At 41.6% G+C, this 19670-nt stretch overlaps 1 protein-coding gene across 12 annotated transcripts in view; it reads left to right on the top strand.

The window, feature by feature from the left end:
• The window catches only part of otogl (otogelin-like), a 29712-nt gene that overhangs the window by 532 nt on the left and 9510 nt on the right, over positions 1-19670 (top strand). For 6 of the 12 annotated variants that reach the window (XR_008416501.1, XM_053884683.1, XM_053884678.1 and 3 more), the window contains 38 exons: positions 284-320; positions 548-593; positions 830-908; positions 975-1067; positions 4896-5050; positions 5268-5389; positions 5451-5656; positions 6079-6203; positions 6792-6898; positions 6966-7072; positions 7251-7376; positions 7449-7557; positions 7726-7772; positions 7840-7985; positions 8068-8191; positions 8272-8449; positions 8514-8638; positions 9501-9710; positions 10587-10755; positions 10895-10969; positions 11086-11129; positions 11210-11375; positions 12148-12255; positions 12382-12520; positions 13373-13507; positions 13584-13730; positions 14559-14678; positions 14858-14974; positions 16067-16223; positions 16335-16361; positions 16427-16606; positions 16678-16956; positions 17030-17147; positions 17231-17310; positions 17715-18442; positions 19130-19307; positions 19379-19521; positions 19590-19613. Coding sequence is in view for 11 of the 12 variants with exons in the window: in XM_053884683.1 (XP_053740658.1) it covers positions 284-320; positions 548-593; positions 830-908; positions 975-1067; positions 4896-5050; positions 5268-5389; positions 5451-5656; positions 6079-6203; positions 6792-6898; positions 6966-7072; positions 7251-7376; positions 7449-7557; positions 7726-7772; positions 7840-7985; positions 8068-8191; positions 8272-8449; positions 8514-8638; positions 9501-9710; positions 10587-10755; positions 10895-10969; positions 11086-11129; positions 11210-11375; positions 12148-12255; positions 12382-12520; positions 13373-13507; positions 13584-13730; positions 14559-14678; positions 14858-14974; positions 16067-16223; positions 16335-16361; positions 16427-16606; positions 16678-16956; positions 17030-17147; positions 17231-17310; positions 17715-18442; positions 19130-19307; positions 19379-19521; positions 19590-19613 (5276 nt within the window). In the remaining variant the exon portion in view is untranslated. The remainder of the gene's footprint in view (positions 1-283; positions 321-547; positions 594-829; positions 909-974; positions 1068-4895; positions 5051-5267; positions 5390-5450; positions 5657-6078; positions 6204-6791; positions 6899-6965; positions 7073-7250; positions 7377-7448; positions 7558-7725; positions 7773-7839; positions 7986-8067; positions 8192-8271; positions 8450-8513; positions 8639-9500; positions 9711-10586; positions 10756-10894; positions 10970-11085; positions 11130-11209; positions 11376-12147; positions 12256-12381; positions 12521-13372; positions 13508-13583; positions 13731-14558; positions 14679-14857; positions 14975-16066; positions 16224-16334; positions 16362-16426; positions 16607-16677; positions 16957-17029; positions 17148-17230; positions 17311-17714; positions 18443-19129; positions 19308-19378; positions 19522-19589; positions 19614-19670) is intronic. The other 6 variants (XM_053884680.1, XM_053884681.1, XM_053884682.1 and 3 more) reach the window with 6 other exon arrangements.

The following is a 19670-nucleotide window of genomic DNA, read 5'->3' as shown; positions in this document are numbered from 1 at the left end:
AAGTCAGAGAATAATGACTTTAGCCCAGCTTGAAAGTCCCATTATACTAAAACTGCTTAATGTAATGTGGTAATTGTCTTTAAACCTATATTTTTCAATTCCACTGTTTTTTTTTATTTTACAAAAATCTAACAAGAACCCCCCAGAATTCGCACAAATGTCCATAAAATATCAGGAAACACTTTAAGTTATTGAGACAGAGCATTGTATTATCAAACAAACGCTTCACATTGTTATTGAATTCCTGAAAGTGCAGTGATTTCTTTGCACTTATTTTGCACAGGAGCCCAGAGTCATCATTCAGTGTCCAGACTCCAAAGGTACATTTCTCCAATTATTGCAGCGATGGATGCAGTTGCCTCTTTTGGTCACTGGGGTGTACAAGTGAGACAGTAACTTATTATGTGAACTGGTGTGAGAGTGAGAGAGAGAGAGAGGGTTCAGCAGAGAGAAGTTCTAAGGCTTAATTCAAACGGTGTAAAGTGCACTTAAGTCTCCCCTCTGACTGTTTCTTCCCACTAATGTGCATGTTTGTGTGTGTGCGCAGGAGGGCTAATGCACTGCGGAGGAAACGGGATCTCCTCAGGGAGGAGGTTGGTACACTACACCTAAGAGAACTAGAGGAGGTCAGGGCGCCCACATGCGCACAGCAGCCTAACCGGCACAAAGCTGTCTTTGTAAAGACCGAGACCCGCTCACTAACCCATGGACTCTCTTCCACTTTAAAGTGATGAGACTTATAACTTTAAGATACATTAGCGGTGCATTAGACTCAAAACTGTCCAAGCTTTGTTTGGAATTGATTTGGAATCTTTCATTGTCTTCCAAGTCTTACAGACCACTTATCTCAGAAGCTTCTCTATCACGCAGTGTCGTACACAACTACACAGCGAGAGATTCTTCTTCAGGTAAACGCACGTCACATGAAAGTGTCTCAGTAGTGAACAGTTCAAAAAAATGTTTGTGTTTTTCAGAACATTGTGGCTGTCTCAATGGAGGCTGGTGTCAGGATGGCGGAGTATGTGACTGTTCCCAGTTCCAAGCGCAGGGAGACCGCTGTCAGATCAGTGAGTATGACATAGAAGCGAGTACTAGCTTTTCACTCTCTCATGACATCTTACATTGACTACAAATGTACCCCTTATTGCTTGATAAGCACCTGCAGTGCGATCTATGTTCAGTGATTAAACTTAACGTATTTATAATAGTAATTTTGCCCCATATTTTTATGGTTACTTTGGGGTTGATCGTTTGGTGGCCAAATATACATCTCAATACAAGTTGTTTTGCCCATGATCTTCAGCATAATGAACTTAAGTGAAGTCTTTGAATGTTTCTACTTCATTTTATTGTGGATACATTTTAAATATGGAAGAAGTAATTAGCCAGAGGCTATGAAGCATGCAATGTAGGTTCTAAACAAAAGAAAGTAAGAACATTCAGACTTGAAGACCTGAAAGAGAGGAAAAATATATGGTCACAAAAGTAGATCAGTAGGAAGGGTTTTCCCGCAAGTTGCCATGTTGGAGGCACTGGGCAGGTAAACAAAGCGCATGCATTTAAATTATCCTGAACGACTGCAAGGAAAGTGGTTATTTATCAGCATGTTTTTGGCTTGTATCACCAGTCAGAGAGGAGGATACCAAACGTTGCCAGAGGAAAGTGAGTACAGGTGGATATCAAAGCCAAATAACAATGTTGTGAATGTACTAGGGTGCATTCACGATAACTAGTGTGGACATCTGAATTTGTCATCAATAATATATTGATGTAAATTTAATTATAAATGACTGCTAATGTACATAAGTACACGTCATGTATCTCTTAAATCAGAACAGATTTATTGAAGGAAAACAACACAGTTAACAGAACAATTACGGCTTATAAATTACTCAGTACTCACTTACTCAGGATAATTAAAAATACCTCACCAACTTGAAATCTAATGTCTAATAATATTATAGCATATAACAATGCCACATTTTCAAACAAGGTACATAAAATAAAGTAAACGTGATTATGTAGCCTTAACATGAAAACTGTTCTCTAGAAACATTTTTTTTTTCATTTTTTTGTAGGTTTCTTTCCCTTTTTAGCAGGAATTCACAACACTTTGGCTAAATGGGTCGTCACTGATTGAAAGTGAGGGAGCGGTTTTAACATTCATAAAGGCCTGTGTTCACCCAAGAATACATCCAACATGGCTGCACATCTGGGTTACAAGCGGAGTGAAAACCCTCTGAAGCTCAGATGAAGATGAACTTGCAAAGAGTCAACACATGTGCGCACACATGGATGTTGTTGAGATACATGTCAGTGAAAGCAGCACTGTGTAGGAAAGCAGGACAATGTTGCATAAATGTCACTTTATAAAAAGTAGTTTTTAAAAGTGGTGGCACATGTTTTATGATCTTCTCTGACAAACTATGCCAAAGTACCAGTATCCTCATGGACAAGGCACTCTCGCCCTTAGATTCAAGTCTTGTCTGGGGGACTATCACCAGAAATAGAAACTAAATTCTAAAGTGGATACGAAACCAGTGGAAGATTGAGGTGTTTGAATCAATTTGCAGCCTGGCTGTTGAGTTCATCTCCAGTCGGAGGCAATTTTTTTTGTTCCTTACAAAGACAAATCAGTTCTAAAATACAGTCTTCCAAACACCGCAAAACAAAAGTAAAAATCCTTAAGCACATTTGTTCCAATCTTGGCTTTTATCAAAGCACTTTCAACACAATCCTCTAGTTAAAAACTGACAATTGAGTGGCACTATGTCCCATATCCTTCCACAAATATTCCCGCTGCTGCTGCATGATGGTAAGTGCGTACACTCAGCTATGCTAAACAACCACTTGTGTCCGGAGTGCAACAGGAGGGAAGTGGTTGATAACTAGCACTATAGATGCACAGCTCTGTTGTATATAATTTGAGTAGCAAGAATGAATATGGTTATTTATGACCTGTCTTCCTGAACTGTCACTGTGAGGGAGATGTGGTTTTTGAATAACGTATGCTGCTCATTCCGTGTTAAAAAATAGCATAAAAAATCTTTTTTAGAGGTGGCACAAGGAAATGCTTTATAAAGCAGGATGCTTAGTCATAATTTGACTGGCCATTTATGTCGAGCAATGATCCATTCATCACCTAGTAATCATGACTGCAGGCTTAATTATACCTTAATCCCTCTCAGATACTAAACCACAACCTTCTTAAACCTCAGCTATAAAAAAAAAACAATTCTAAAGGCATTAGTGGTAAAGTTTCAGAGTGGGATCCTTAACCCTAATTTCTTAATTTTCATTTCAATAAGCTGACACACCTGCTTTGGAAATAACATGGCTCCTAAGAGGATGGTAATTCAAGTGATGCTTGAAATGGAATCTGGAAAATGGTCCTCTGGAGAATTTGAGAAAATATAGAAACTCAGATTAAATGAGTTTATTGTCGTCTTTGCGGAGGAAACATCTTTGTTGGAGCGTAGAGCGTGCATGCATTTTGAACAGTGTAGCTCACAAACAGTGCTACGGTACAAACAAATAGAGAATATTAAGAAACAAGTGCTCGATTTCTCAGCTCCCGTGTGAAATTACTGATCTTTATAGTTATATAGTTAATAATTTTAATTATAATTAATTATACATTTGTTTTTTGACTGCAATTTTGGACAGCAGACATGATGTTCATCATAAATCTGTTTTTCTACTCTCTTCGCTCCTTGTTTATAAGATGCTGCAAGACTTAAGACTGCATGTTGTCTCTCCTCCAAAGGTCTTCAAATCTTTATTCACACCTTTTTGAAACACAGTGCTGCATAAGAAAATCACTGAAAAAGGAGGACTTTTTTTTTAGGTTGGTTTCTTTGAGAAGATTCATTATAAGCTATATTTCAATACTTGAACTATTCCAAACATGTACCACAGTGCGTCACAAATAATGAACTTTTGGCCTCGACACCATTCCTCCCACAAGGCAGAGCCTGAAATAACTTCAGTGACTAAAAAGTTGTGACTCAGAGTTCCCGAAAAACCATGAGCGTCTAGAATTAATTGGCGTCACAAGCTGTGGGGATTCCCGACGACAGAGGACTTTTAAAGACCTTCAAAACTGTACTGTGAAGAACTGACCGAACAGTGCGATGACCTTTACAAAAATATGTGACTCGGGCTGCACAATAGTCCCAGTAATTGCAATTCTGTGGTCACTATGCGACCGTTAGATTTAGACTAACACTTCACTTATTCAGAATTTGGAGATAACCATTCACTCAGTAATAGCTTATCTACTGTTTATTAACAGTTATTTAGAGTTTAGGGCGTTATTTAGAGTGTATTCCAAGTTACCTTCTTGGTGGTAGAATATAAATATGAATAGGCTGTACAAGATCCCAGAAGGTACCATACTGTAGTGATTAATAACCGAAGCCAAATATGCAGTGTTTGGATCTTTTTATCCCAACTTTTAAAAAAATACTTCTCCACCGTGGCACAAACCTTTTCTTCTTTAGATTTCCCTTCCCCTTAAAATGAAATTCTTTTTTCTTTTCTTGAGTTGACCCTCAATATATATTCTTAAATCTAAAGGAACCAATACAAAAACCATTTCAATAATCAAATTAAGGAATTGTGCATGGTGGGACTCGATGCGATGCGATGAAGAATTTAATTCAGATTTTACTGTTTTATTGAAAGATTGAAGGGATTTGCTGAAAGTAGGAGGGATGAGGTTGGATTGGTGGCTGAAGATTAGCTCCTACGGTCTGACACTTAAACTGAGCACCAACAGAATATATGTATACGACAAGTGACAAGTGGTGAGGTAATAAGCTTGGATTTAGTGATTTTATGTTATCAATCCATAAATACCTCCAAAACATTGATCCTCTAATGAATCATTTCAGTCCCTAACCAGGGTCAGGACCGTGATGGGATCTGTAGGTCATGGGGGCAGTACCACTACGAGACATTCGATGGCGTGTACTTCTACTTTCCTGGAACCTGCTCATATATCTTGGCCCAGGACTGCCATTCCACCTCGCCACGATACACAGTGTGGGTAAGGATTCGCAGCAGTTGATGGATTGGGTTCATTTTTGTGAAACACAATTGAATTGTTTGGTATCAGCTTCAGAAGTGGCTGTCAAAGGGCCTCGCAAGACAAATGGGATTAGACAGCCTCTGTTGTTCATTGCTGATGATGTCATTGCTCAATAGGTTATTGACTGATGCCTGCGCTTTCTCTTTTATTCTCTTTTATTTCCCGACATGCCCAGATCCATAACAGCAGACATTGTGTTGGGAGTGTGTATTCGTGTCCAAGAGCTCTTAGCCTGCTCTTTCCGAATGAGGAGGAGATCCACATTGCTGGATATCAAGTCCACCAGGGGGGGCGTAGGTGTGTTGACAGTTAATGGACAGACAAGGACGTAAATAACCTTAAATGTCTCTTGTTTCAGGCTAATTCTACCTCAGTCAATCAGTGGTGTGTTTATAGAGCGACTGGCAGATTACCTTCTTGTGAAAAGTGTCTTTGGTTTCTCTCTGGCCTGGGATGGAGGCTCAGGCGTCTATCTGAAGATGAGTGAGGAACACCATGGTGCCCCTTGTGGCTTGTGTGGGAATTTCAATCACCTTGCTAGTGATGACCTCACCACCGCCCGTGGTAAGACCTGCCAGACCAGACCTTCATTCTTCCTTTGTGTCCATCAGCAGCCACTCATCTCAATTATTATTATTATACTCTCAGCACAGATTAAGCCCGTTTATTGTAGGACTGAGACTCAAACAATAAGACTGGAGAGGAGAATGATAGTTGAAGTTTCAATGCCTGGAAGAAATCCAGTGAGGTCTGCAATTATCCTACTGTTTGAGCAAAGAATTTACAGTAACAAGGAAGACAGATGGAATTGAACCCACTGATTGAGAATAAGAGTAATTCTCTTGTCACTGTGCTTTCCATGAAGACCTACTTGACTTAATTTAAATGCTTGATGGAGACAAAGCTAAATGGTCCTCAATCATTGCTCACATAACTGAATTAAAAATTGAGTTCTTAAAGTAATGTTTTTCCTTTTTCTATTTTAGGCATCCAGACAGATGAGCCTGCAGTTTTTGGCAACAGTTGGGCTGTAGACTTGCCTCATGAAAGAGCCTGTCCATCAGTGGATGTTTACTCAAGTGGACCGTGCCAGTCTGAGTCAGATATGGATGTAAGACAAAAGCTTTTCTGGAATAAAGCAGATCGATAAATTCTTTTTGCTGACAACAGATGAGAGAAATGTGACCATGTTATTCACAAAGTATGATTCAAATTCATATTCAAATACAATCTAAAGGTTTTTTTATAACCTAACCAGAAAGGCACTGAGACAGTGCATACCTCGGCTAAAGTATTTATTTTGCTTCTACACTGTAATTTATCAATATTGTCCACGTGTAGTGAGCTAAAACGGACAGCAGATGGAAGTAGCGCTACGGCGCTCCAATAACAGGCATTTGAGACATGAAGAAGAGGCTGCTCTGCAGCGGATGAATGAAAATCCACATTTTGTAAACAGATGCATGAAAGTTGATTTATTCTGTGGATTCGATTGTATGTTACATCTTATAGAGTCAAAATGTTCTGTTTCTGCCTGTTTTAACCACCTGAAGCTGATATTTGTTGAGTGGCAAGGTTTTAATGACCTAAGGAAGCAGCCTCAATAACTAACTTAATTTAGCTCCTCATGTAAACTTAACAGTCTGTGATAAAAGTAATGACTTTAATATTGAAATTTTGAACTCTTCTCTGTGTGCAGGATGCCATAGAGAAATGCAGCGCTCTTCTGTTTTTCCCCTTTCTGTCCTGTCACGAGAATATTGACCCAAACCCATTCGTGGCGGGCTGTATCTCCGACCTCTGCGTGTAAGTAAACGCTTCAATGGACGTTCTTGGTTTATGAGCTGAATGAACTCATGCTGTTTTGACTTAGGGCTGATGACGAGGAAACTTTCTGCCGTGCCCTGGTCGAGTATACTAGAGCCTGCTCTCATGTCGGGTATCCAGTCAGGGAATGGAGGGACAGTTTCCCATCCTGTTGTGAGTCACCAGTCAACATCAAGATTACATTAAGCCACTGATCAGTTTTTGTTGTATGTTTTAATGCACAAGTCTGTCTTCGTGGTATAAACAAATGAGTTGTGTGCGGAACCTATGAAGCAGAGTAAGAGCTCAACTTCACCTTTAGCGCTCCGCTAATCTTTGTGTTCTTTAACAGATGATGGCTGCGAGGAGAGTTTTGTCTATAGAGATTGTATCAGCTGCTGTCCACCCACTTGCACTTTCGAAAAAGAGTGTCTTGGAACCAATTTGCATTGCCTGGATGGCTGCTACTGCCCTGATGGTAGTTTAATCACAAAAGGATTTAGAGTTTGGTTGTCCTCGATGAACTGATAGATTACTGTCTGTCTTCCAGGCCTTATTCTGCAAAATGGAACATGCATTGCTGCCTCTCAGTGTCCTTGTGTTTACCACGGAGCCTCATATGTACAAGGACATGTGTTGCGACAAGGGTGCAGTGTTTGGTAAGAAGCACCAGAGCCAGACAGTAATGTTATGAATGCTGAAGGATATGTGAAGTACATTTTGCTTATGAAGTCATGAGCATGCAATCAACTACTTCATTGTCATTAGTTGTGCATTGGTCAGTGTTTGAGCTGCATATTAATGAATCTTTTTGCCTGATGCTTCAGTACTTGCATTGGAGGAGTGTGGAACTGCACTGAGAACAACTGCACAGGTAAAATTCATAGCTATTTTTTTTAAGATTTTAAGGAGTCAAAAACCTGTGATGTCTCACTTCTTAGCTGAGTGTTCGGTTATTGGTGACGTGTTTGTGACGACGTTCGATGGGAGGATGTTTCTCCAGCCGGGGTCTTGTCAGTATGTCCTGGCGAAAAGCAGAAGCAGCAGTAGGTTCACAGTCACACTGCAGTACACGAGCTGTGCTGAGGTAACTTTTGCATTGCCAATCTTCAATGAAAGAATGCCTCTTTTGTTCAAATGTTTAAGTGTGGTGTGAATGTGTCAAGCAGCAGGTGTGTATTCAGTCAGTGTCTGTGGTGTTGGATGAAGACGTAAGCCATCAAGTCACACTGACCAGAGAGGGAGAAGTCATGATTGGTGTCAACCCTGCACCTGCACTGCCATATATTGACGGTTTGAATACTTCTGCTCTACTAAGTTTTAGTATGAGATGTATATTATTTGCCATTTGACTATTAATTTCTGGTTCTTAGATGTGTTGGCCGTGCAGAAGCTCAGCTCTGTGTTCACACAGTTGAAGGCCAGGATTGGGCTAAAGTTGCTCTATGATGGACGAGGTGGTCGTGTCTATCTGCAGCTGGAGAGCCACTGGCATGGACACACTCTCGGGCTGTGCGGAACCTTCAATGGAAATCTCCGGGATGACTTTCTGTGAGTCAGTTCTTTATTACACTGACAGGGAGTCCTACATGGTTGATGGTGTTGGTTGGCTTAGGTCTCCAGCAGGTATGATAGAAGGCACGCCGCAGCTCCACGCTAATGCCTGGAAGGTGTCTTCAGCTTGTGTGGCGCCAGTCAACCTGCCCATTATTGACCCATGTGAGATGAACCTACAGAATGGTAATTTGTGTTTCCCTTTGTTAACCATTGTATATTCAAAAATGACTTTAGTTTTAGACAGTACGGCTAAATTAGCTTGGCTTAAGATAGACATTTATTGAGTTTTTTGAGTGAGCATTTTGATCAGACTTGCAGATGTTATTTACTGTCAGCTCTCATCACATTCACTCTTTGGGTAACATTAACTGTTGCAGTGCATTTTGGGGCTGGTTCTCAGTGATGGGAGTGATTTCTACAAATGGGCCATTGATATCAGACATTGTACAACCACGCTGGTGAGAGCATCGAATCTCAACCCGCAGACTACCAGGGAGTAGGGAGACCTTGAAAGTGTGTATGTCTTGTGTACTGAACGCTTGAATTAATGGATAAAAATGATCCAGATCCCTCCCAAAATTGAATTATTTATTCCTTGTCCCATTTCAAGGAATAATCCTGATGATTTCATCCAGAAAACAACTTAAGCAAGACTGAGGCCTTCTTGCAAGTTTATAAGCATAATTTGTCCTTAAGAATGCTTGAAATTACATGTAGGCAATTATTTTCCATCTTATTATACTGAAAAATATTAACTTATTTGTCTATTTACTGTGTAGTCTAGTTGCCTCTGGCTTGAATAAACCACTGGTATTTCCCAAAGCACATAACACGAGGCCAGCTCGATGTCCTTAATAAGTTGTCCCAGATTCTAGAAGACGTAATCAAGTCTGTAGAGTTGCTGATCAGAATTTAAGATATGTAAGCCACTTGCCATCTAATATCCATGCAAGCTCCTCACCGGTCGTAAATCAGTCAAGTCTGACTCTGAATATTCATTTAATCAGCCTGTCAAAAAGCCCAATTATTATTTGCCTGCTTACAGTGTTCTACGCATCGCACTGTGAGGTTCTGTTGGAGACGGTGTTTGCACCCTGTCACAGCCACATCAGTCCAAATGTCTACCAACAACAGTGTCGGTACCAGGCCTGTCGCTGTGGCAGCAGCTGTCTGTGCACCGCTCTGGCTCACTACGCTCTTCTCTGCTCCAAACATGGTGTTAACATTGACTTCAGAGCTCATGTCTCTGAATGTGGTGAGTGCGAAATGGATGCTGCTGTTTTTAGAAAGAAATTAGCTGTGAATGAATGAGTAATGTGTACAGTTTCAGGGTCTAGTCTAACCTCAGGCAAAACCAAAGAAATAGTTCGATTTGGTCAAGGCGTGTCTTCAAATTATCTAGCAACTTTTTATGCATCACTAGATAGTGAATGTTAGGTGTTTTTGCATTGCCATTTAAGATCGCACATATTTGTTTTTGCTTTGAGATTAAGTATAAGCCATGTGTCATTTTAGAATTATTATTTAGGAGTTTAGGCCCCAACACTGGAGCATTAAGAGCTTTATCAATTCTCAGTTCTTGCCTATCTTTTGGTCGTAGGTAGTGATGGGTAGATAAGGTTTCACGACAGTACTGAAGGGTTGATAAGGTTTCATGAAACAGTGTACTGATTTTCAAAGGCCACCAGATGGCACTGTCTGCCGTCAATAGTTTGAACTTGAACAACAAATTCATTGAAACCACACAGCATTTCTGAACCATCTGTTGCCCCCTGTTTCTGTTTCGTCAACCCTGCAGTTTCATGAGACCTCATCCACCTATCACCAGTCGTAGGCTACCTAATGTTACCATTTGACTTTTGCACTTTGGTACCTGAGCTTATGCATTTCACTTAAAACATTTAATCTCTCTGATTTTCCCTCTAATTAAGTCATGCTGTATTGAAAATGCAGCACAAGATAGGAAATAAAAGAGGACATGGAGAACATTAGAAAAACACTTATAAACCATTATGAATATCCTGAGTGAATTTTAACAATGTTCAATATATTAAACTTCATAAAATTCATAGTTTATTGTGACAAAATATAGTTTACTTTTGCCATCTGTGTTGTGTGTTTTCGTGTGCAGGAGTGGTGTGTGTTGGAGGAATGCTGTATCAATCTTGTGTGTCCTCCTGCGGGCGGTCCTGTCGTGCTCTATCTAGCACGGAGACATGCGACCCAGACGACTGTGCGGAGGGGTGTGGCTGCCCAGATGGTAGTTACTATGACGACGTCCGTCAGCGATGTGTTCAGCTGTAAGACTGCAGCACCTCATCTGTCACACTAATGATGGCCATCCATTTCTGTTTGGGGAGAGCAACACACACAAACAGCGACACACAAAGCAGCATCATTAGTAATGTAATTAAAATAACTTGGTGTGTTTATCCCCAGGTCTCAGTGCAACTGTTATTCTTTAACTGGTGTGTCACAACCAGGGGAGGTGACCTTCAGTGCTTCTGGACCCTGGTGAGTCACTGTTGGCCTTGACCTCAATTAAAAAGTGGAGCTTTTAGCTAGCTTGCTGTCACCCATGCAACAGCAGTTTGAGTAATTTTAGACTTGAACTAAACATCCTTTATCAGCCTTTGCAGAAATGGAATTTTGGACTGCGTGCCAGAAGAAAAAGGTGCACCTCCCTTTCGCTTATTACCTTTTTCTGTTGTGCAAATGAGATTTGATTCGTGTTTGTTTTTTCGCTTATGTAAGAGACAGAGAGCGATGAAGCAGGGGAATGCGCGGAGGGGAAAGTGTACCACACTTGCACAGACCAGAGAGGAGGCGTGGCTTGTGCGCCAACTTGTCGTAATCTTATGATGAACCTCACCTGTCCTCCCAACACACCCTGCATCCCAGGGTGTGTCTGTCCTCATGGGTAACTAAACATTGAGTGTTGTCTCAGTGCTTTACTCCTGTTTCAATGGGTTTGCTTTCCAGAATTAAAAAATACCCTTGAACATTAGCTAATTTTATACGACCGTCAGTGTAGCTGTGAGGCATCATAGCTATTCTGCTTGAGAGTGCGATGATTTCACTGACTATCCGTTTTCAGCTTGAATTAGTTGGTGGAAACACTTAACAGTGAAATGAAAAAAAAAGTATGCAACTGAGTGGACTAGGCACGGCACATGCTGAGCTGGTCACTGGCACAGTAGGAAAAGGAAGGAGCAAAACAGCAATTAAGAAACAAAAAAGTCATCAATCAAATCCAGGAAAAACTGGAGAAAAAAAACAATGAGGTGGAAAGCTTCATGCAAGGCTGGAGCAGAAAAGGAGAACAAAAACAACTACCTCTGTGCAAGCTCAAATCTCTTCAAGTAAAATGTTGTCAATGGCATATATAAAAGAAAGAGGTATGAAAAGCTGAGAGCACCAAAAAATGTTTATGTGAAGTTAGTTTACTGAAGTAAAATAATTAATGTAATAATTGAAATCAAGTGGCTTTGAAAAATTAACCAAGAAATGAGTAATGACGCTCGGTGATTTGAATTTAACAATCTACTCCAAGAGATTGTAATTTCATTAAGTGTTATCTCTAAAATGTGCATTTATTTCCAAAAAAAAGCATGTTCAGAATCATAGAAATTCAATCCAAATACAATCTTGTTTTCATCTGTTGAGTATTTGACTTGATTCTAATTCCTCAGGTTAGTGCAGCACCAAGGGAAGTGTTACTACCCGGAGAACTGTCCCTGTGCTTGGCTTGGTCTCGAGTATCTGCCCGGGGAAATCGTGGAAACGTCATGCTACAAATGGTACCAGGATTATTCCTGCTGTCACTAATGATTACCTTGCCTGCTCACATATTGAATCATGTTAATCAAAAGTCATTTTCGACTTTTTATGTGCCACTCATCCCTTGTGTCCGTCCATGCTCTCAGTGTGTGTCACCGGGGCTATTTTAACTGCAGCTACTCACCATGTCCAGCTGTGTGCACGGTCTACAGTGACAGACATTATCACACCTTTGATGGTTTGGAGTATGACTACCACTCAGACTGCCAGGTCTACTTGATTAAAGTGAGTACAGAACACAGTGAATCCATCTCTTGCCTCCAAATGTTTAATGTGCAAATGAAAAATTGATCTGGTGATACTTTTGTAGGCTCTGGAATCAGATGCCTTGTAGAACGTGTTGAAATTTCTGTTCAGTTTCTCTTAAACACAATCTTTTAAGGGGATGAACAAGAGTTACATTTTAACATGACTGATAACTTTTATTTAATCAATCAATTCATGAATCAAATCGTCGATGTGTTTGTGTGAATCCATTGTCACTAAGTGTGTTTATATTTGGGAACATGCAGCCATGCCAAGTTACCCACCTGTGTGAAGACAGCAACACAACTGTTAGCATTCAATGGCCGAGGCTGTAATGTAGATTCATGAAAGAAGATCCAACACTGTTTCTGCACTGCAGACAGAGAAGGCTTTAATTAGAGCTTATTAGGTGTGTGTTTGTGTCTGTGTGTGGGTACGTATTTGCACCACTGTAAGTCTAGCAGACACTGTACAAAGCTGCGGCCACACAAAGAGTCCAGTGTTTGTTCCGAAGCCTGGGACTCTTATGCTCCCAGGGATATAGAATTAGAATTAGCAGAACAGTCACTCTAATTCAGACTCCAAGATTACCTGCCAACCGGCAGTGTTGAAAAGAATGGGTCTCCCCAGAGTGCACCAGAGCTTTGTTTGGGTGGCGCAGTTACTTCCTTTTCCTGTCACCGCCTGTCACCAGGATTGGGATAAACATGACCGGCTAATCTCCGATTGCATTTAAAAGAGGGTGGTGGTGTTTTTTTTGGCAGGTTGTTGTATTTAATGCCACCAAAAGATACAAATTCTTTGTGTCATATTCTCTTCCCCCGTCTGCAGAGTGTTGGAGAACCAGAAGTGTCGATTGTTGCCCAGAATAAGGACTGCTATGAGAGTGGTATCGTGTGCATGAAAGTACTGGTTATCCACGTCGGACTGACGAAGATCTACTTCACTGACAACTCTGGAAATCCTGTATGGAATACAGGCACAATCCCAGTTCCATCCAGCATCTTGTAATGCAGCTTTTCTGTCTTTGGAATTATCCCAGAGTCCGTCAACTGTTGTTGGTCGAGGGTCTGATTTTGAGCTGTGGAAAGCTGGCTACTACACAGTGGTCCATTTCTCAAACCAGGACCTGACCATCCTTTGGGACCGAAAGACAACTGTGCACATCAGAGCTGGACCTCAGTGGAAGGTCAGAATGAGTATGACAGTCATTAACTCATTCATTCTCATCTCACCAAGACTGAGACCAGAGCATGAAGAGCCTAAACCCAAGACTAAGAGGGGCTGAGACCCAGTCAAGTCCAAGACTAGGAATAAACTCAATACACTCACACACATTGATTTCTATTTTGCTTTCATTGGAAATGAATCTATTGCTCTCATCCACAGTCTTGGTTTTGGACTTGGTCTCTGTATGCTCTGGCATAGGTCTTGACTTGGTTTGTTTGTCTTGAATACAATACTATTCTCATCAACTCATCCAGTTTGGAGTGATTAATCTGATGCTGCTGATGTGTTGAAAAGAATCAGACTTCACAAACTACTCCTCTGCGCATCCCAGATTAAGCCAATATTATCCATAAAAGCGGCGACGCAACATCCATCTCAATAAACTGCACAGCCTCGCTATTATAACTTGACTCCCAAATACTCTCATGGAGAATGGGACTTATGGTTAAATCCACAAGGCTTGCAATGTCCAGGATGGAGTAGTAATTAGTAGTAAGGTTAAGTCATCTAAATAGTTCTAATGTTGGAAATCTTTCTGCAAAAACATGAGCACACATCTTTAATTGTGAACCTTTCAAAGGGGATTTATTGAAAGCTGATTGTGTAGTATTGCGTACTCTGATTTAACAGTCTCCCTGACATTGGCGTTTTAAGACTCTTGACCTTTGGAGGAGTTATAATTATGTGGATACTCAATAGTTTGAAGGATATGTTTCATAAAGGTGAAGCAGTTATGAACTGAACCGCACTTCAATTTTCCACAGATGTAATTGTTTCTTTCCTGCAGGGACTTCTCAGTGGCCTCTGCGGCAATTTTGATAGTGTCACTGTCAACGATATGACCACCTCCAATCACATGGAAGTCAGTAATGCGCAGACATTTGGAGACAGTTGGGCACTGGGGCAGGTATGAGTCAAGTCGAGTGCACTCTTCTCGACTTCAACACAACATCCGTCTTCCTTGTTTGCCACTCAAGCTCTGTTTTGTGCTTCTGAGTCTGTGGGCTTTCCCCTTGGGTCTGCTGTGATATTTAAGAGTAATCAGACACTCTGTCAACGTCTGTGTAAATGTGCTGTGTGTTTTAGTGCGAAAGCGACTACGTTGTGGAGCGACCGTGTGAAGGGGACCTGGGCAGGCAGCCTTACGCCAAGAGGGAGTGTGCTCTTCTCTACAGTGATGTCTTTGCTCCCTGTCACAATGTGGTGAGTGCCATTTAATTCAGACTCACTGACTGACGTCCGTGGGGAGCGAAAACAGCTGCTGGAAAGGTCATCTTGCTTACAAGAGCGGGGAGGTTATGGGAACTAATCTTAACTGATGGTATCAAACCGAGTGCTGGAATAATCCAGACATGTGGCCACCAGATGGCGCGCGTTACTTTTAGTGCGTCCATTCACTTGACGCCGGTTCAAACGGATGTCGCTGCTTAAAAACTGTGCTGCCATGACATCCTTTCCTGCTTCATCCAGTACTTCATCCAAATACGTCCCCAATAAGTCATAGTTAAATTTTACACGCTCGAACACACCTCACAAATTAAAGAGTGAAAACTGAATGAAAGTTTTGAGCGGTTTGAAATACAAAAGGAATAGAGCGTCTTATTCATGTATATTTTAATGTAATTTCTTCCACAAATTTGGCAAACTTTCACTGTCTTTGATTGATTTCATTCATGGTTTTGTTTGCTGCTCAAAACGATGCATTCATTTCTGAACAAAAGTTGTGATTTGTTATCTTAATTGGTTGCTTTCCCTGCGGGGGACACAAGCAGATGCCAGTAAAAACGTAACAAAGGCTGATAAATGCGCTGATACTTTAATAAATTAAGAACGTTTAACTGATATTGATAGGACTGAGACAATTGTATCACCGAGTTCATTTTCCAGAGCAAGATCAGTCTCAAAGCGTCCATTATTCTTGTATTATGTTATCTGCTGGTGTGATGCAGCACACTGTTAAATCAATACCTGTACTTCTTGAATGAGAGCAGGTTTAACTTTTGCTGACAGCACAATAGGAGCCGCACACAAAGGCTTGGTTTATCCAGTTGTTTTGATAGACAAACACATTGTGAATGTATTTTTGCCTGTCGGTCACAGAGCTCATCCGATCCCTTCTATTTCAGCCGTTGACCCACATTCTTTGTTGTGTATCTCATCACTTCTTTCCAGTTTAATTATTGAGAACCACTTAGCCCCTAAACAAGACCTCCACCACCCACCCCCTGTGAGATCTGGCCTACTTCACATGTGATGTTCAGTAGATATATGATTGATATGATATGTTTCCTGCAGGTGGATGTTGCCTGGTTCTATCGGAACTGCTTGACAGACACTTGTAACTGTAACCGTGGGGGGGACTGCGAGTGTCTTTGCACCTCGATTGCTGCATACGCTCACAAATGCTGCCAACAAGGTGTCACCATACAGTGGAGATCTCCTGCAGTTTGCCGTGAGTAAACCAAGAAGCCCTGATTTGACCTCTACACTAACTGGGTCATTCAGATCTGCCACAGTTGTTTTGTCTTCTAAATGAAATGTCTGAAATGTTGCTCTTTTTCAGCTTACGATTGTGAATACTTAAATCAAGGTATTGATAAATGTTCTTATGCGTGCATGTCAGGTAGAGTGGTCAACTTGCTTTTGACTTCACAGAACTGGGTGATGGTCCTTTTTCTTTGGTGAGTGCTGTCTACAACAACACCATGTTTGCAGTCAATCGTACCAGCAGTTCAGTCTTCCCTTTGGTGAAAGAAGCATTGGGACCGTTGCCACCAACTGGTCTACTGTTCAACTTCATGGTCACTGCCGGCCTCCATAAGGACAGATCGTCACGTGAGTGTCTCTTCTCAGCTTCACCATGATGTATAGTAGTTACAGTGTAATAAGAATTTTATGCTTTGTAGGTGTCCCTGTGGTGTCGCTAGAGTCTGCAGAGAGACCAAATTACTTCCTAGTCATCACAGGAAGAAACTGTCTGAAGTTGGAGCACTGGAGCCGCCGAGAGGATTTTAGTCGCAGAGCAACCTTTATCCAACATCAGGGTTTGTTTATGCCAGGCCACACCTCATTTGAACACGCCAGCCAGCCTGGAATATTTCTGACGCTGACACACACTGCGGCTCGTGCACAAAGATACGACACCTCTGACGGCTTCAGAGCGAGCAGCAGTTTCACACTGGAGGGTCAGAAGCACGTGCACACGAACACATGCATATAAACATGAGTGATAACTAATTAGATCCTCTATTTTGGCAGAGAGTCGTTTTGTGATTCCCTATCGTATGATGTGTGAGTGGCGCTACCAGGCTTGTGCAAGCCCTTGTATTCACACATGCAGTGACCCAGATGCGACACGCTGCCTGTTCCTGCCTCCGTAAGATCCCTGGCTCAATGACAATGCTCATCATTTTGGCAATGATCTATACTCTTGTGTAATGATGTCCTTGTGTTCGGCAGAGTGGAGGGTTGTTTTCCAAGATGCCCTAAAAACATGGTCCTGGATGAAGTGACAAGAAGATGTGTCTACATAGAGGATTGTAAGTTAATCTTGTATTAGTTGCATTATCGATGCAGTCCAAATGTGGAGCTCAATCCGATTGAAATGAACAGACTCTTTCCATTTAAAAGGTGAAATGGGAAATTCCGAATAAATCTTAAATTATTGTCTGATGAAATTCATCATCTGTCTCTGCCCCAAATTGTTCTCTCAGACAAAGCCCAGTGTTGTGATGGACCCTTTTTCCCAATATTATTGGATCTGCTTTCTATGTAAGAAGTCTGTAGATATTAAAACAAGTCAACAAAGCTACTTCACTGGGTGCATTTTATCTCAGAAATTCATGGCATCAAAGACAGACTGAAAAAAACGATCAGAAAAAAGTTGGTCTTGTGAAAAATGTGTCCTTCCAAATCTCATGTTACCCCTCCATGTGTCTTTAAGGTGTGACACTTCCACCAACGCCCACTCCTTTTGAATATGTGACAAGGTCAAATAAAACAACCACTCCTGGTACAACAACTGCTCCAAGCACTACCAGTCCGACGACGACGTCCACTACCACTGCAACCACCACAATGACCACCACCATAACTGCAACAACCTCATCTACAACTGACAGTCCAACAACAACCACCACCACTACTGCCATCCCAACAACTGTGACGACTGAAAAATTGACCTCTCTGCCGGCTCCGTCTGCCACTTCTCATTCGACCACCAGTGCTACTGTTTCGACCATTCCACTCACCACATCAACAACAACGTCACTCAGCACGGAAGAAACAACATATGTCGCAGGAATCACTACAACGACCACGGTTGCGACAACACCAGTTGCAACATCCTCTCAACCCCCCACACCACCTTCCCTGGTGTCCACTACAACTGAGCCAACAATCACCATGGCCCCCACGACAACGCAAGCTCTACCAACATTAACTTCTGCCCCTGCAACATCCACAGAAGCCTCCACCCTCCTGCTGCTTTCCCCAGCCAGCACGACCATACAGACAACAGACGCTTCCACAGTCCCTGTAACAACCACAGTACCCATTTCTACATCCACTGAGCTCTCTACAGAGCCTCCTGCTACAGAGAGAATCACAAGTCCGGATACAACTACTGCATCAACAACACATGCATTTGTCTGGCCCACAACTCCCTGTACAGTAAGTAAATGTTCTTGTGCTGACGAATGCTACCACACTGTTTATACTGATGAATTCAACATAGGTGTCTGGGGTTTTCAACTTGCAGCTCCTCGCGTACATTTGACTCAAGTATTACTCTCCTGTAGTTTCCAGGGGCCTTCATTCTGCGTTAAAGTTTTAAGGTGATACACTTACAGCTTCTCCCTTCGACCTTGTTAAGACTGTTAAGATCTGTTACGCCAAAAATTGGGTACCAAAGAAAAAAGCCTCATGTGTACGCTGACCAAGCTTGAAACGTGTTTTGGGTCTGATTTCATTTAGTGATTCTGGAAATTAAAGTAATTATTTTTCCACTTCCAGCATTAGGACGTACCCTAAGGGTTTGTTTAATTTATAATGTACAGATAAAAAAAGTCCTGCACTGCAGAGTGTTTTAATTAAATATGCAGACAAGAAATACAACTGTCCAGGTACAAAAAAAGTATACTTCAGTTTAGGAAAAAGATCAGACACTGGTGATTACGTAAAACTTACAATGTATGGGTCGCTTTTGCGAAATAGTCATCAATTTATTAACACTACGTAATGTTGATCCTGGTATCCGAAGCTACCTCTGGGCTGATGATTTTCACTCCCTTGTTCAATCCTGAATTCAGCATATAGTGCTTTAATTTCTTTGTAAAACCAAAGATCTTGCCTCTGCAGCCTCCGTACTCCTATCGAGTTGATGAATGTGCGGAGCTGATCTGTTTCAATGGCGAGCTGCTGCTTCACAATTCTTCGCTCCATTGCCGCTTCAACACCACCCAACCCCAGTGCAGCCTCCTGGGCCTGCCCATCCTCATCAACACAGACCCTTGCTGCCCACTTTGGCAGTGTCCTTGTGAGTTTTATGACTTGAAATGGACAAAAAAGTTTGCTTTTTCATGGGTCCTATTGTGATTGTACACTAAGGTCGCTGCACTGTGATGTCCGACTTGCGTGTGATCACATTTGATGGCAACAATGTGGCGTTATATGACAACGGCTCTTATATCCTTGTTAACCTGCCAAGGGAGAGCATCATCGGAACAGTGGAAAAATGCCCAACCAGTCAAGTAAGTGAAACAAAGTATAACTTTAAAAACCCCAATCAATGATTTGTGTCCATTTGTCATCCTCACAGAGCGTCAACTCCATCCGAAGAACAGTGAGTTTCCGTTCCTGCTTGCAATTCCATTGACACACTTTCCTAGCCAGCATGGTT

This window comes from Synchiropus splendidus, chromosome 14, assembly GCF_027744825.2.
Source record: "Synchiropus splendidus isolate RoL2022-P1 chromosome 14, RoL_Sspl_1.0, whole genome shotgun sequence".
In the NCBI taxonomy this organism is placed as follows: domain Eukaryota; kingdom Metazoa; phylum Chordata; class Actinopteri; order Syngnathiformes; family Callionymidae; genus Synchiropus; species Synchiropus splendidus.
The sequence above is the reverse complement of the archived record's forward strand: the minus strand, read 5'-3'. Positions and strand labels throughout refer to the sequence as shown.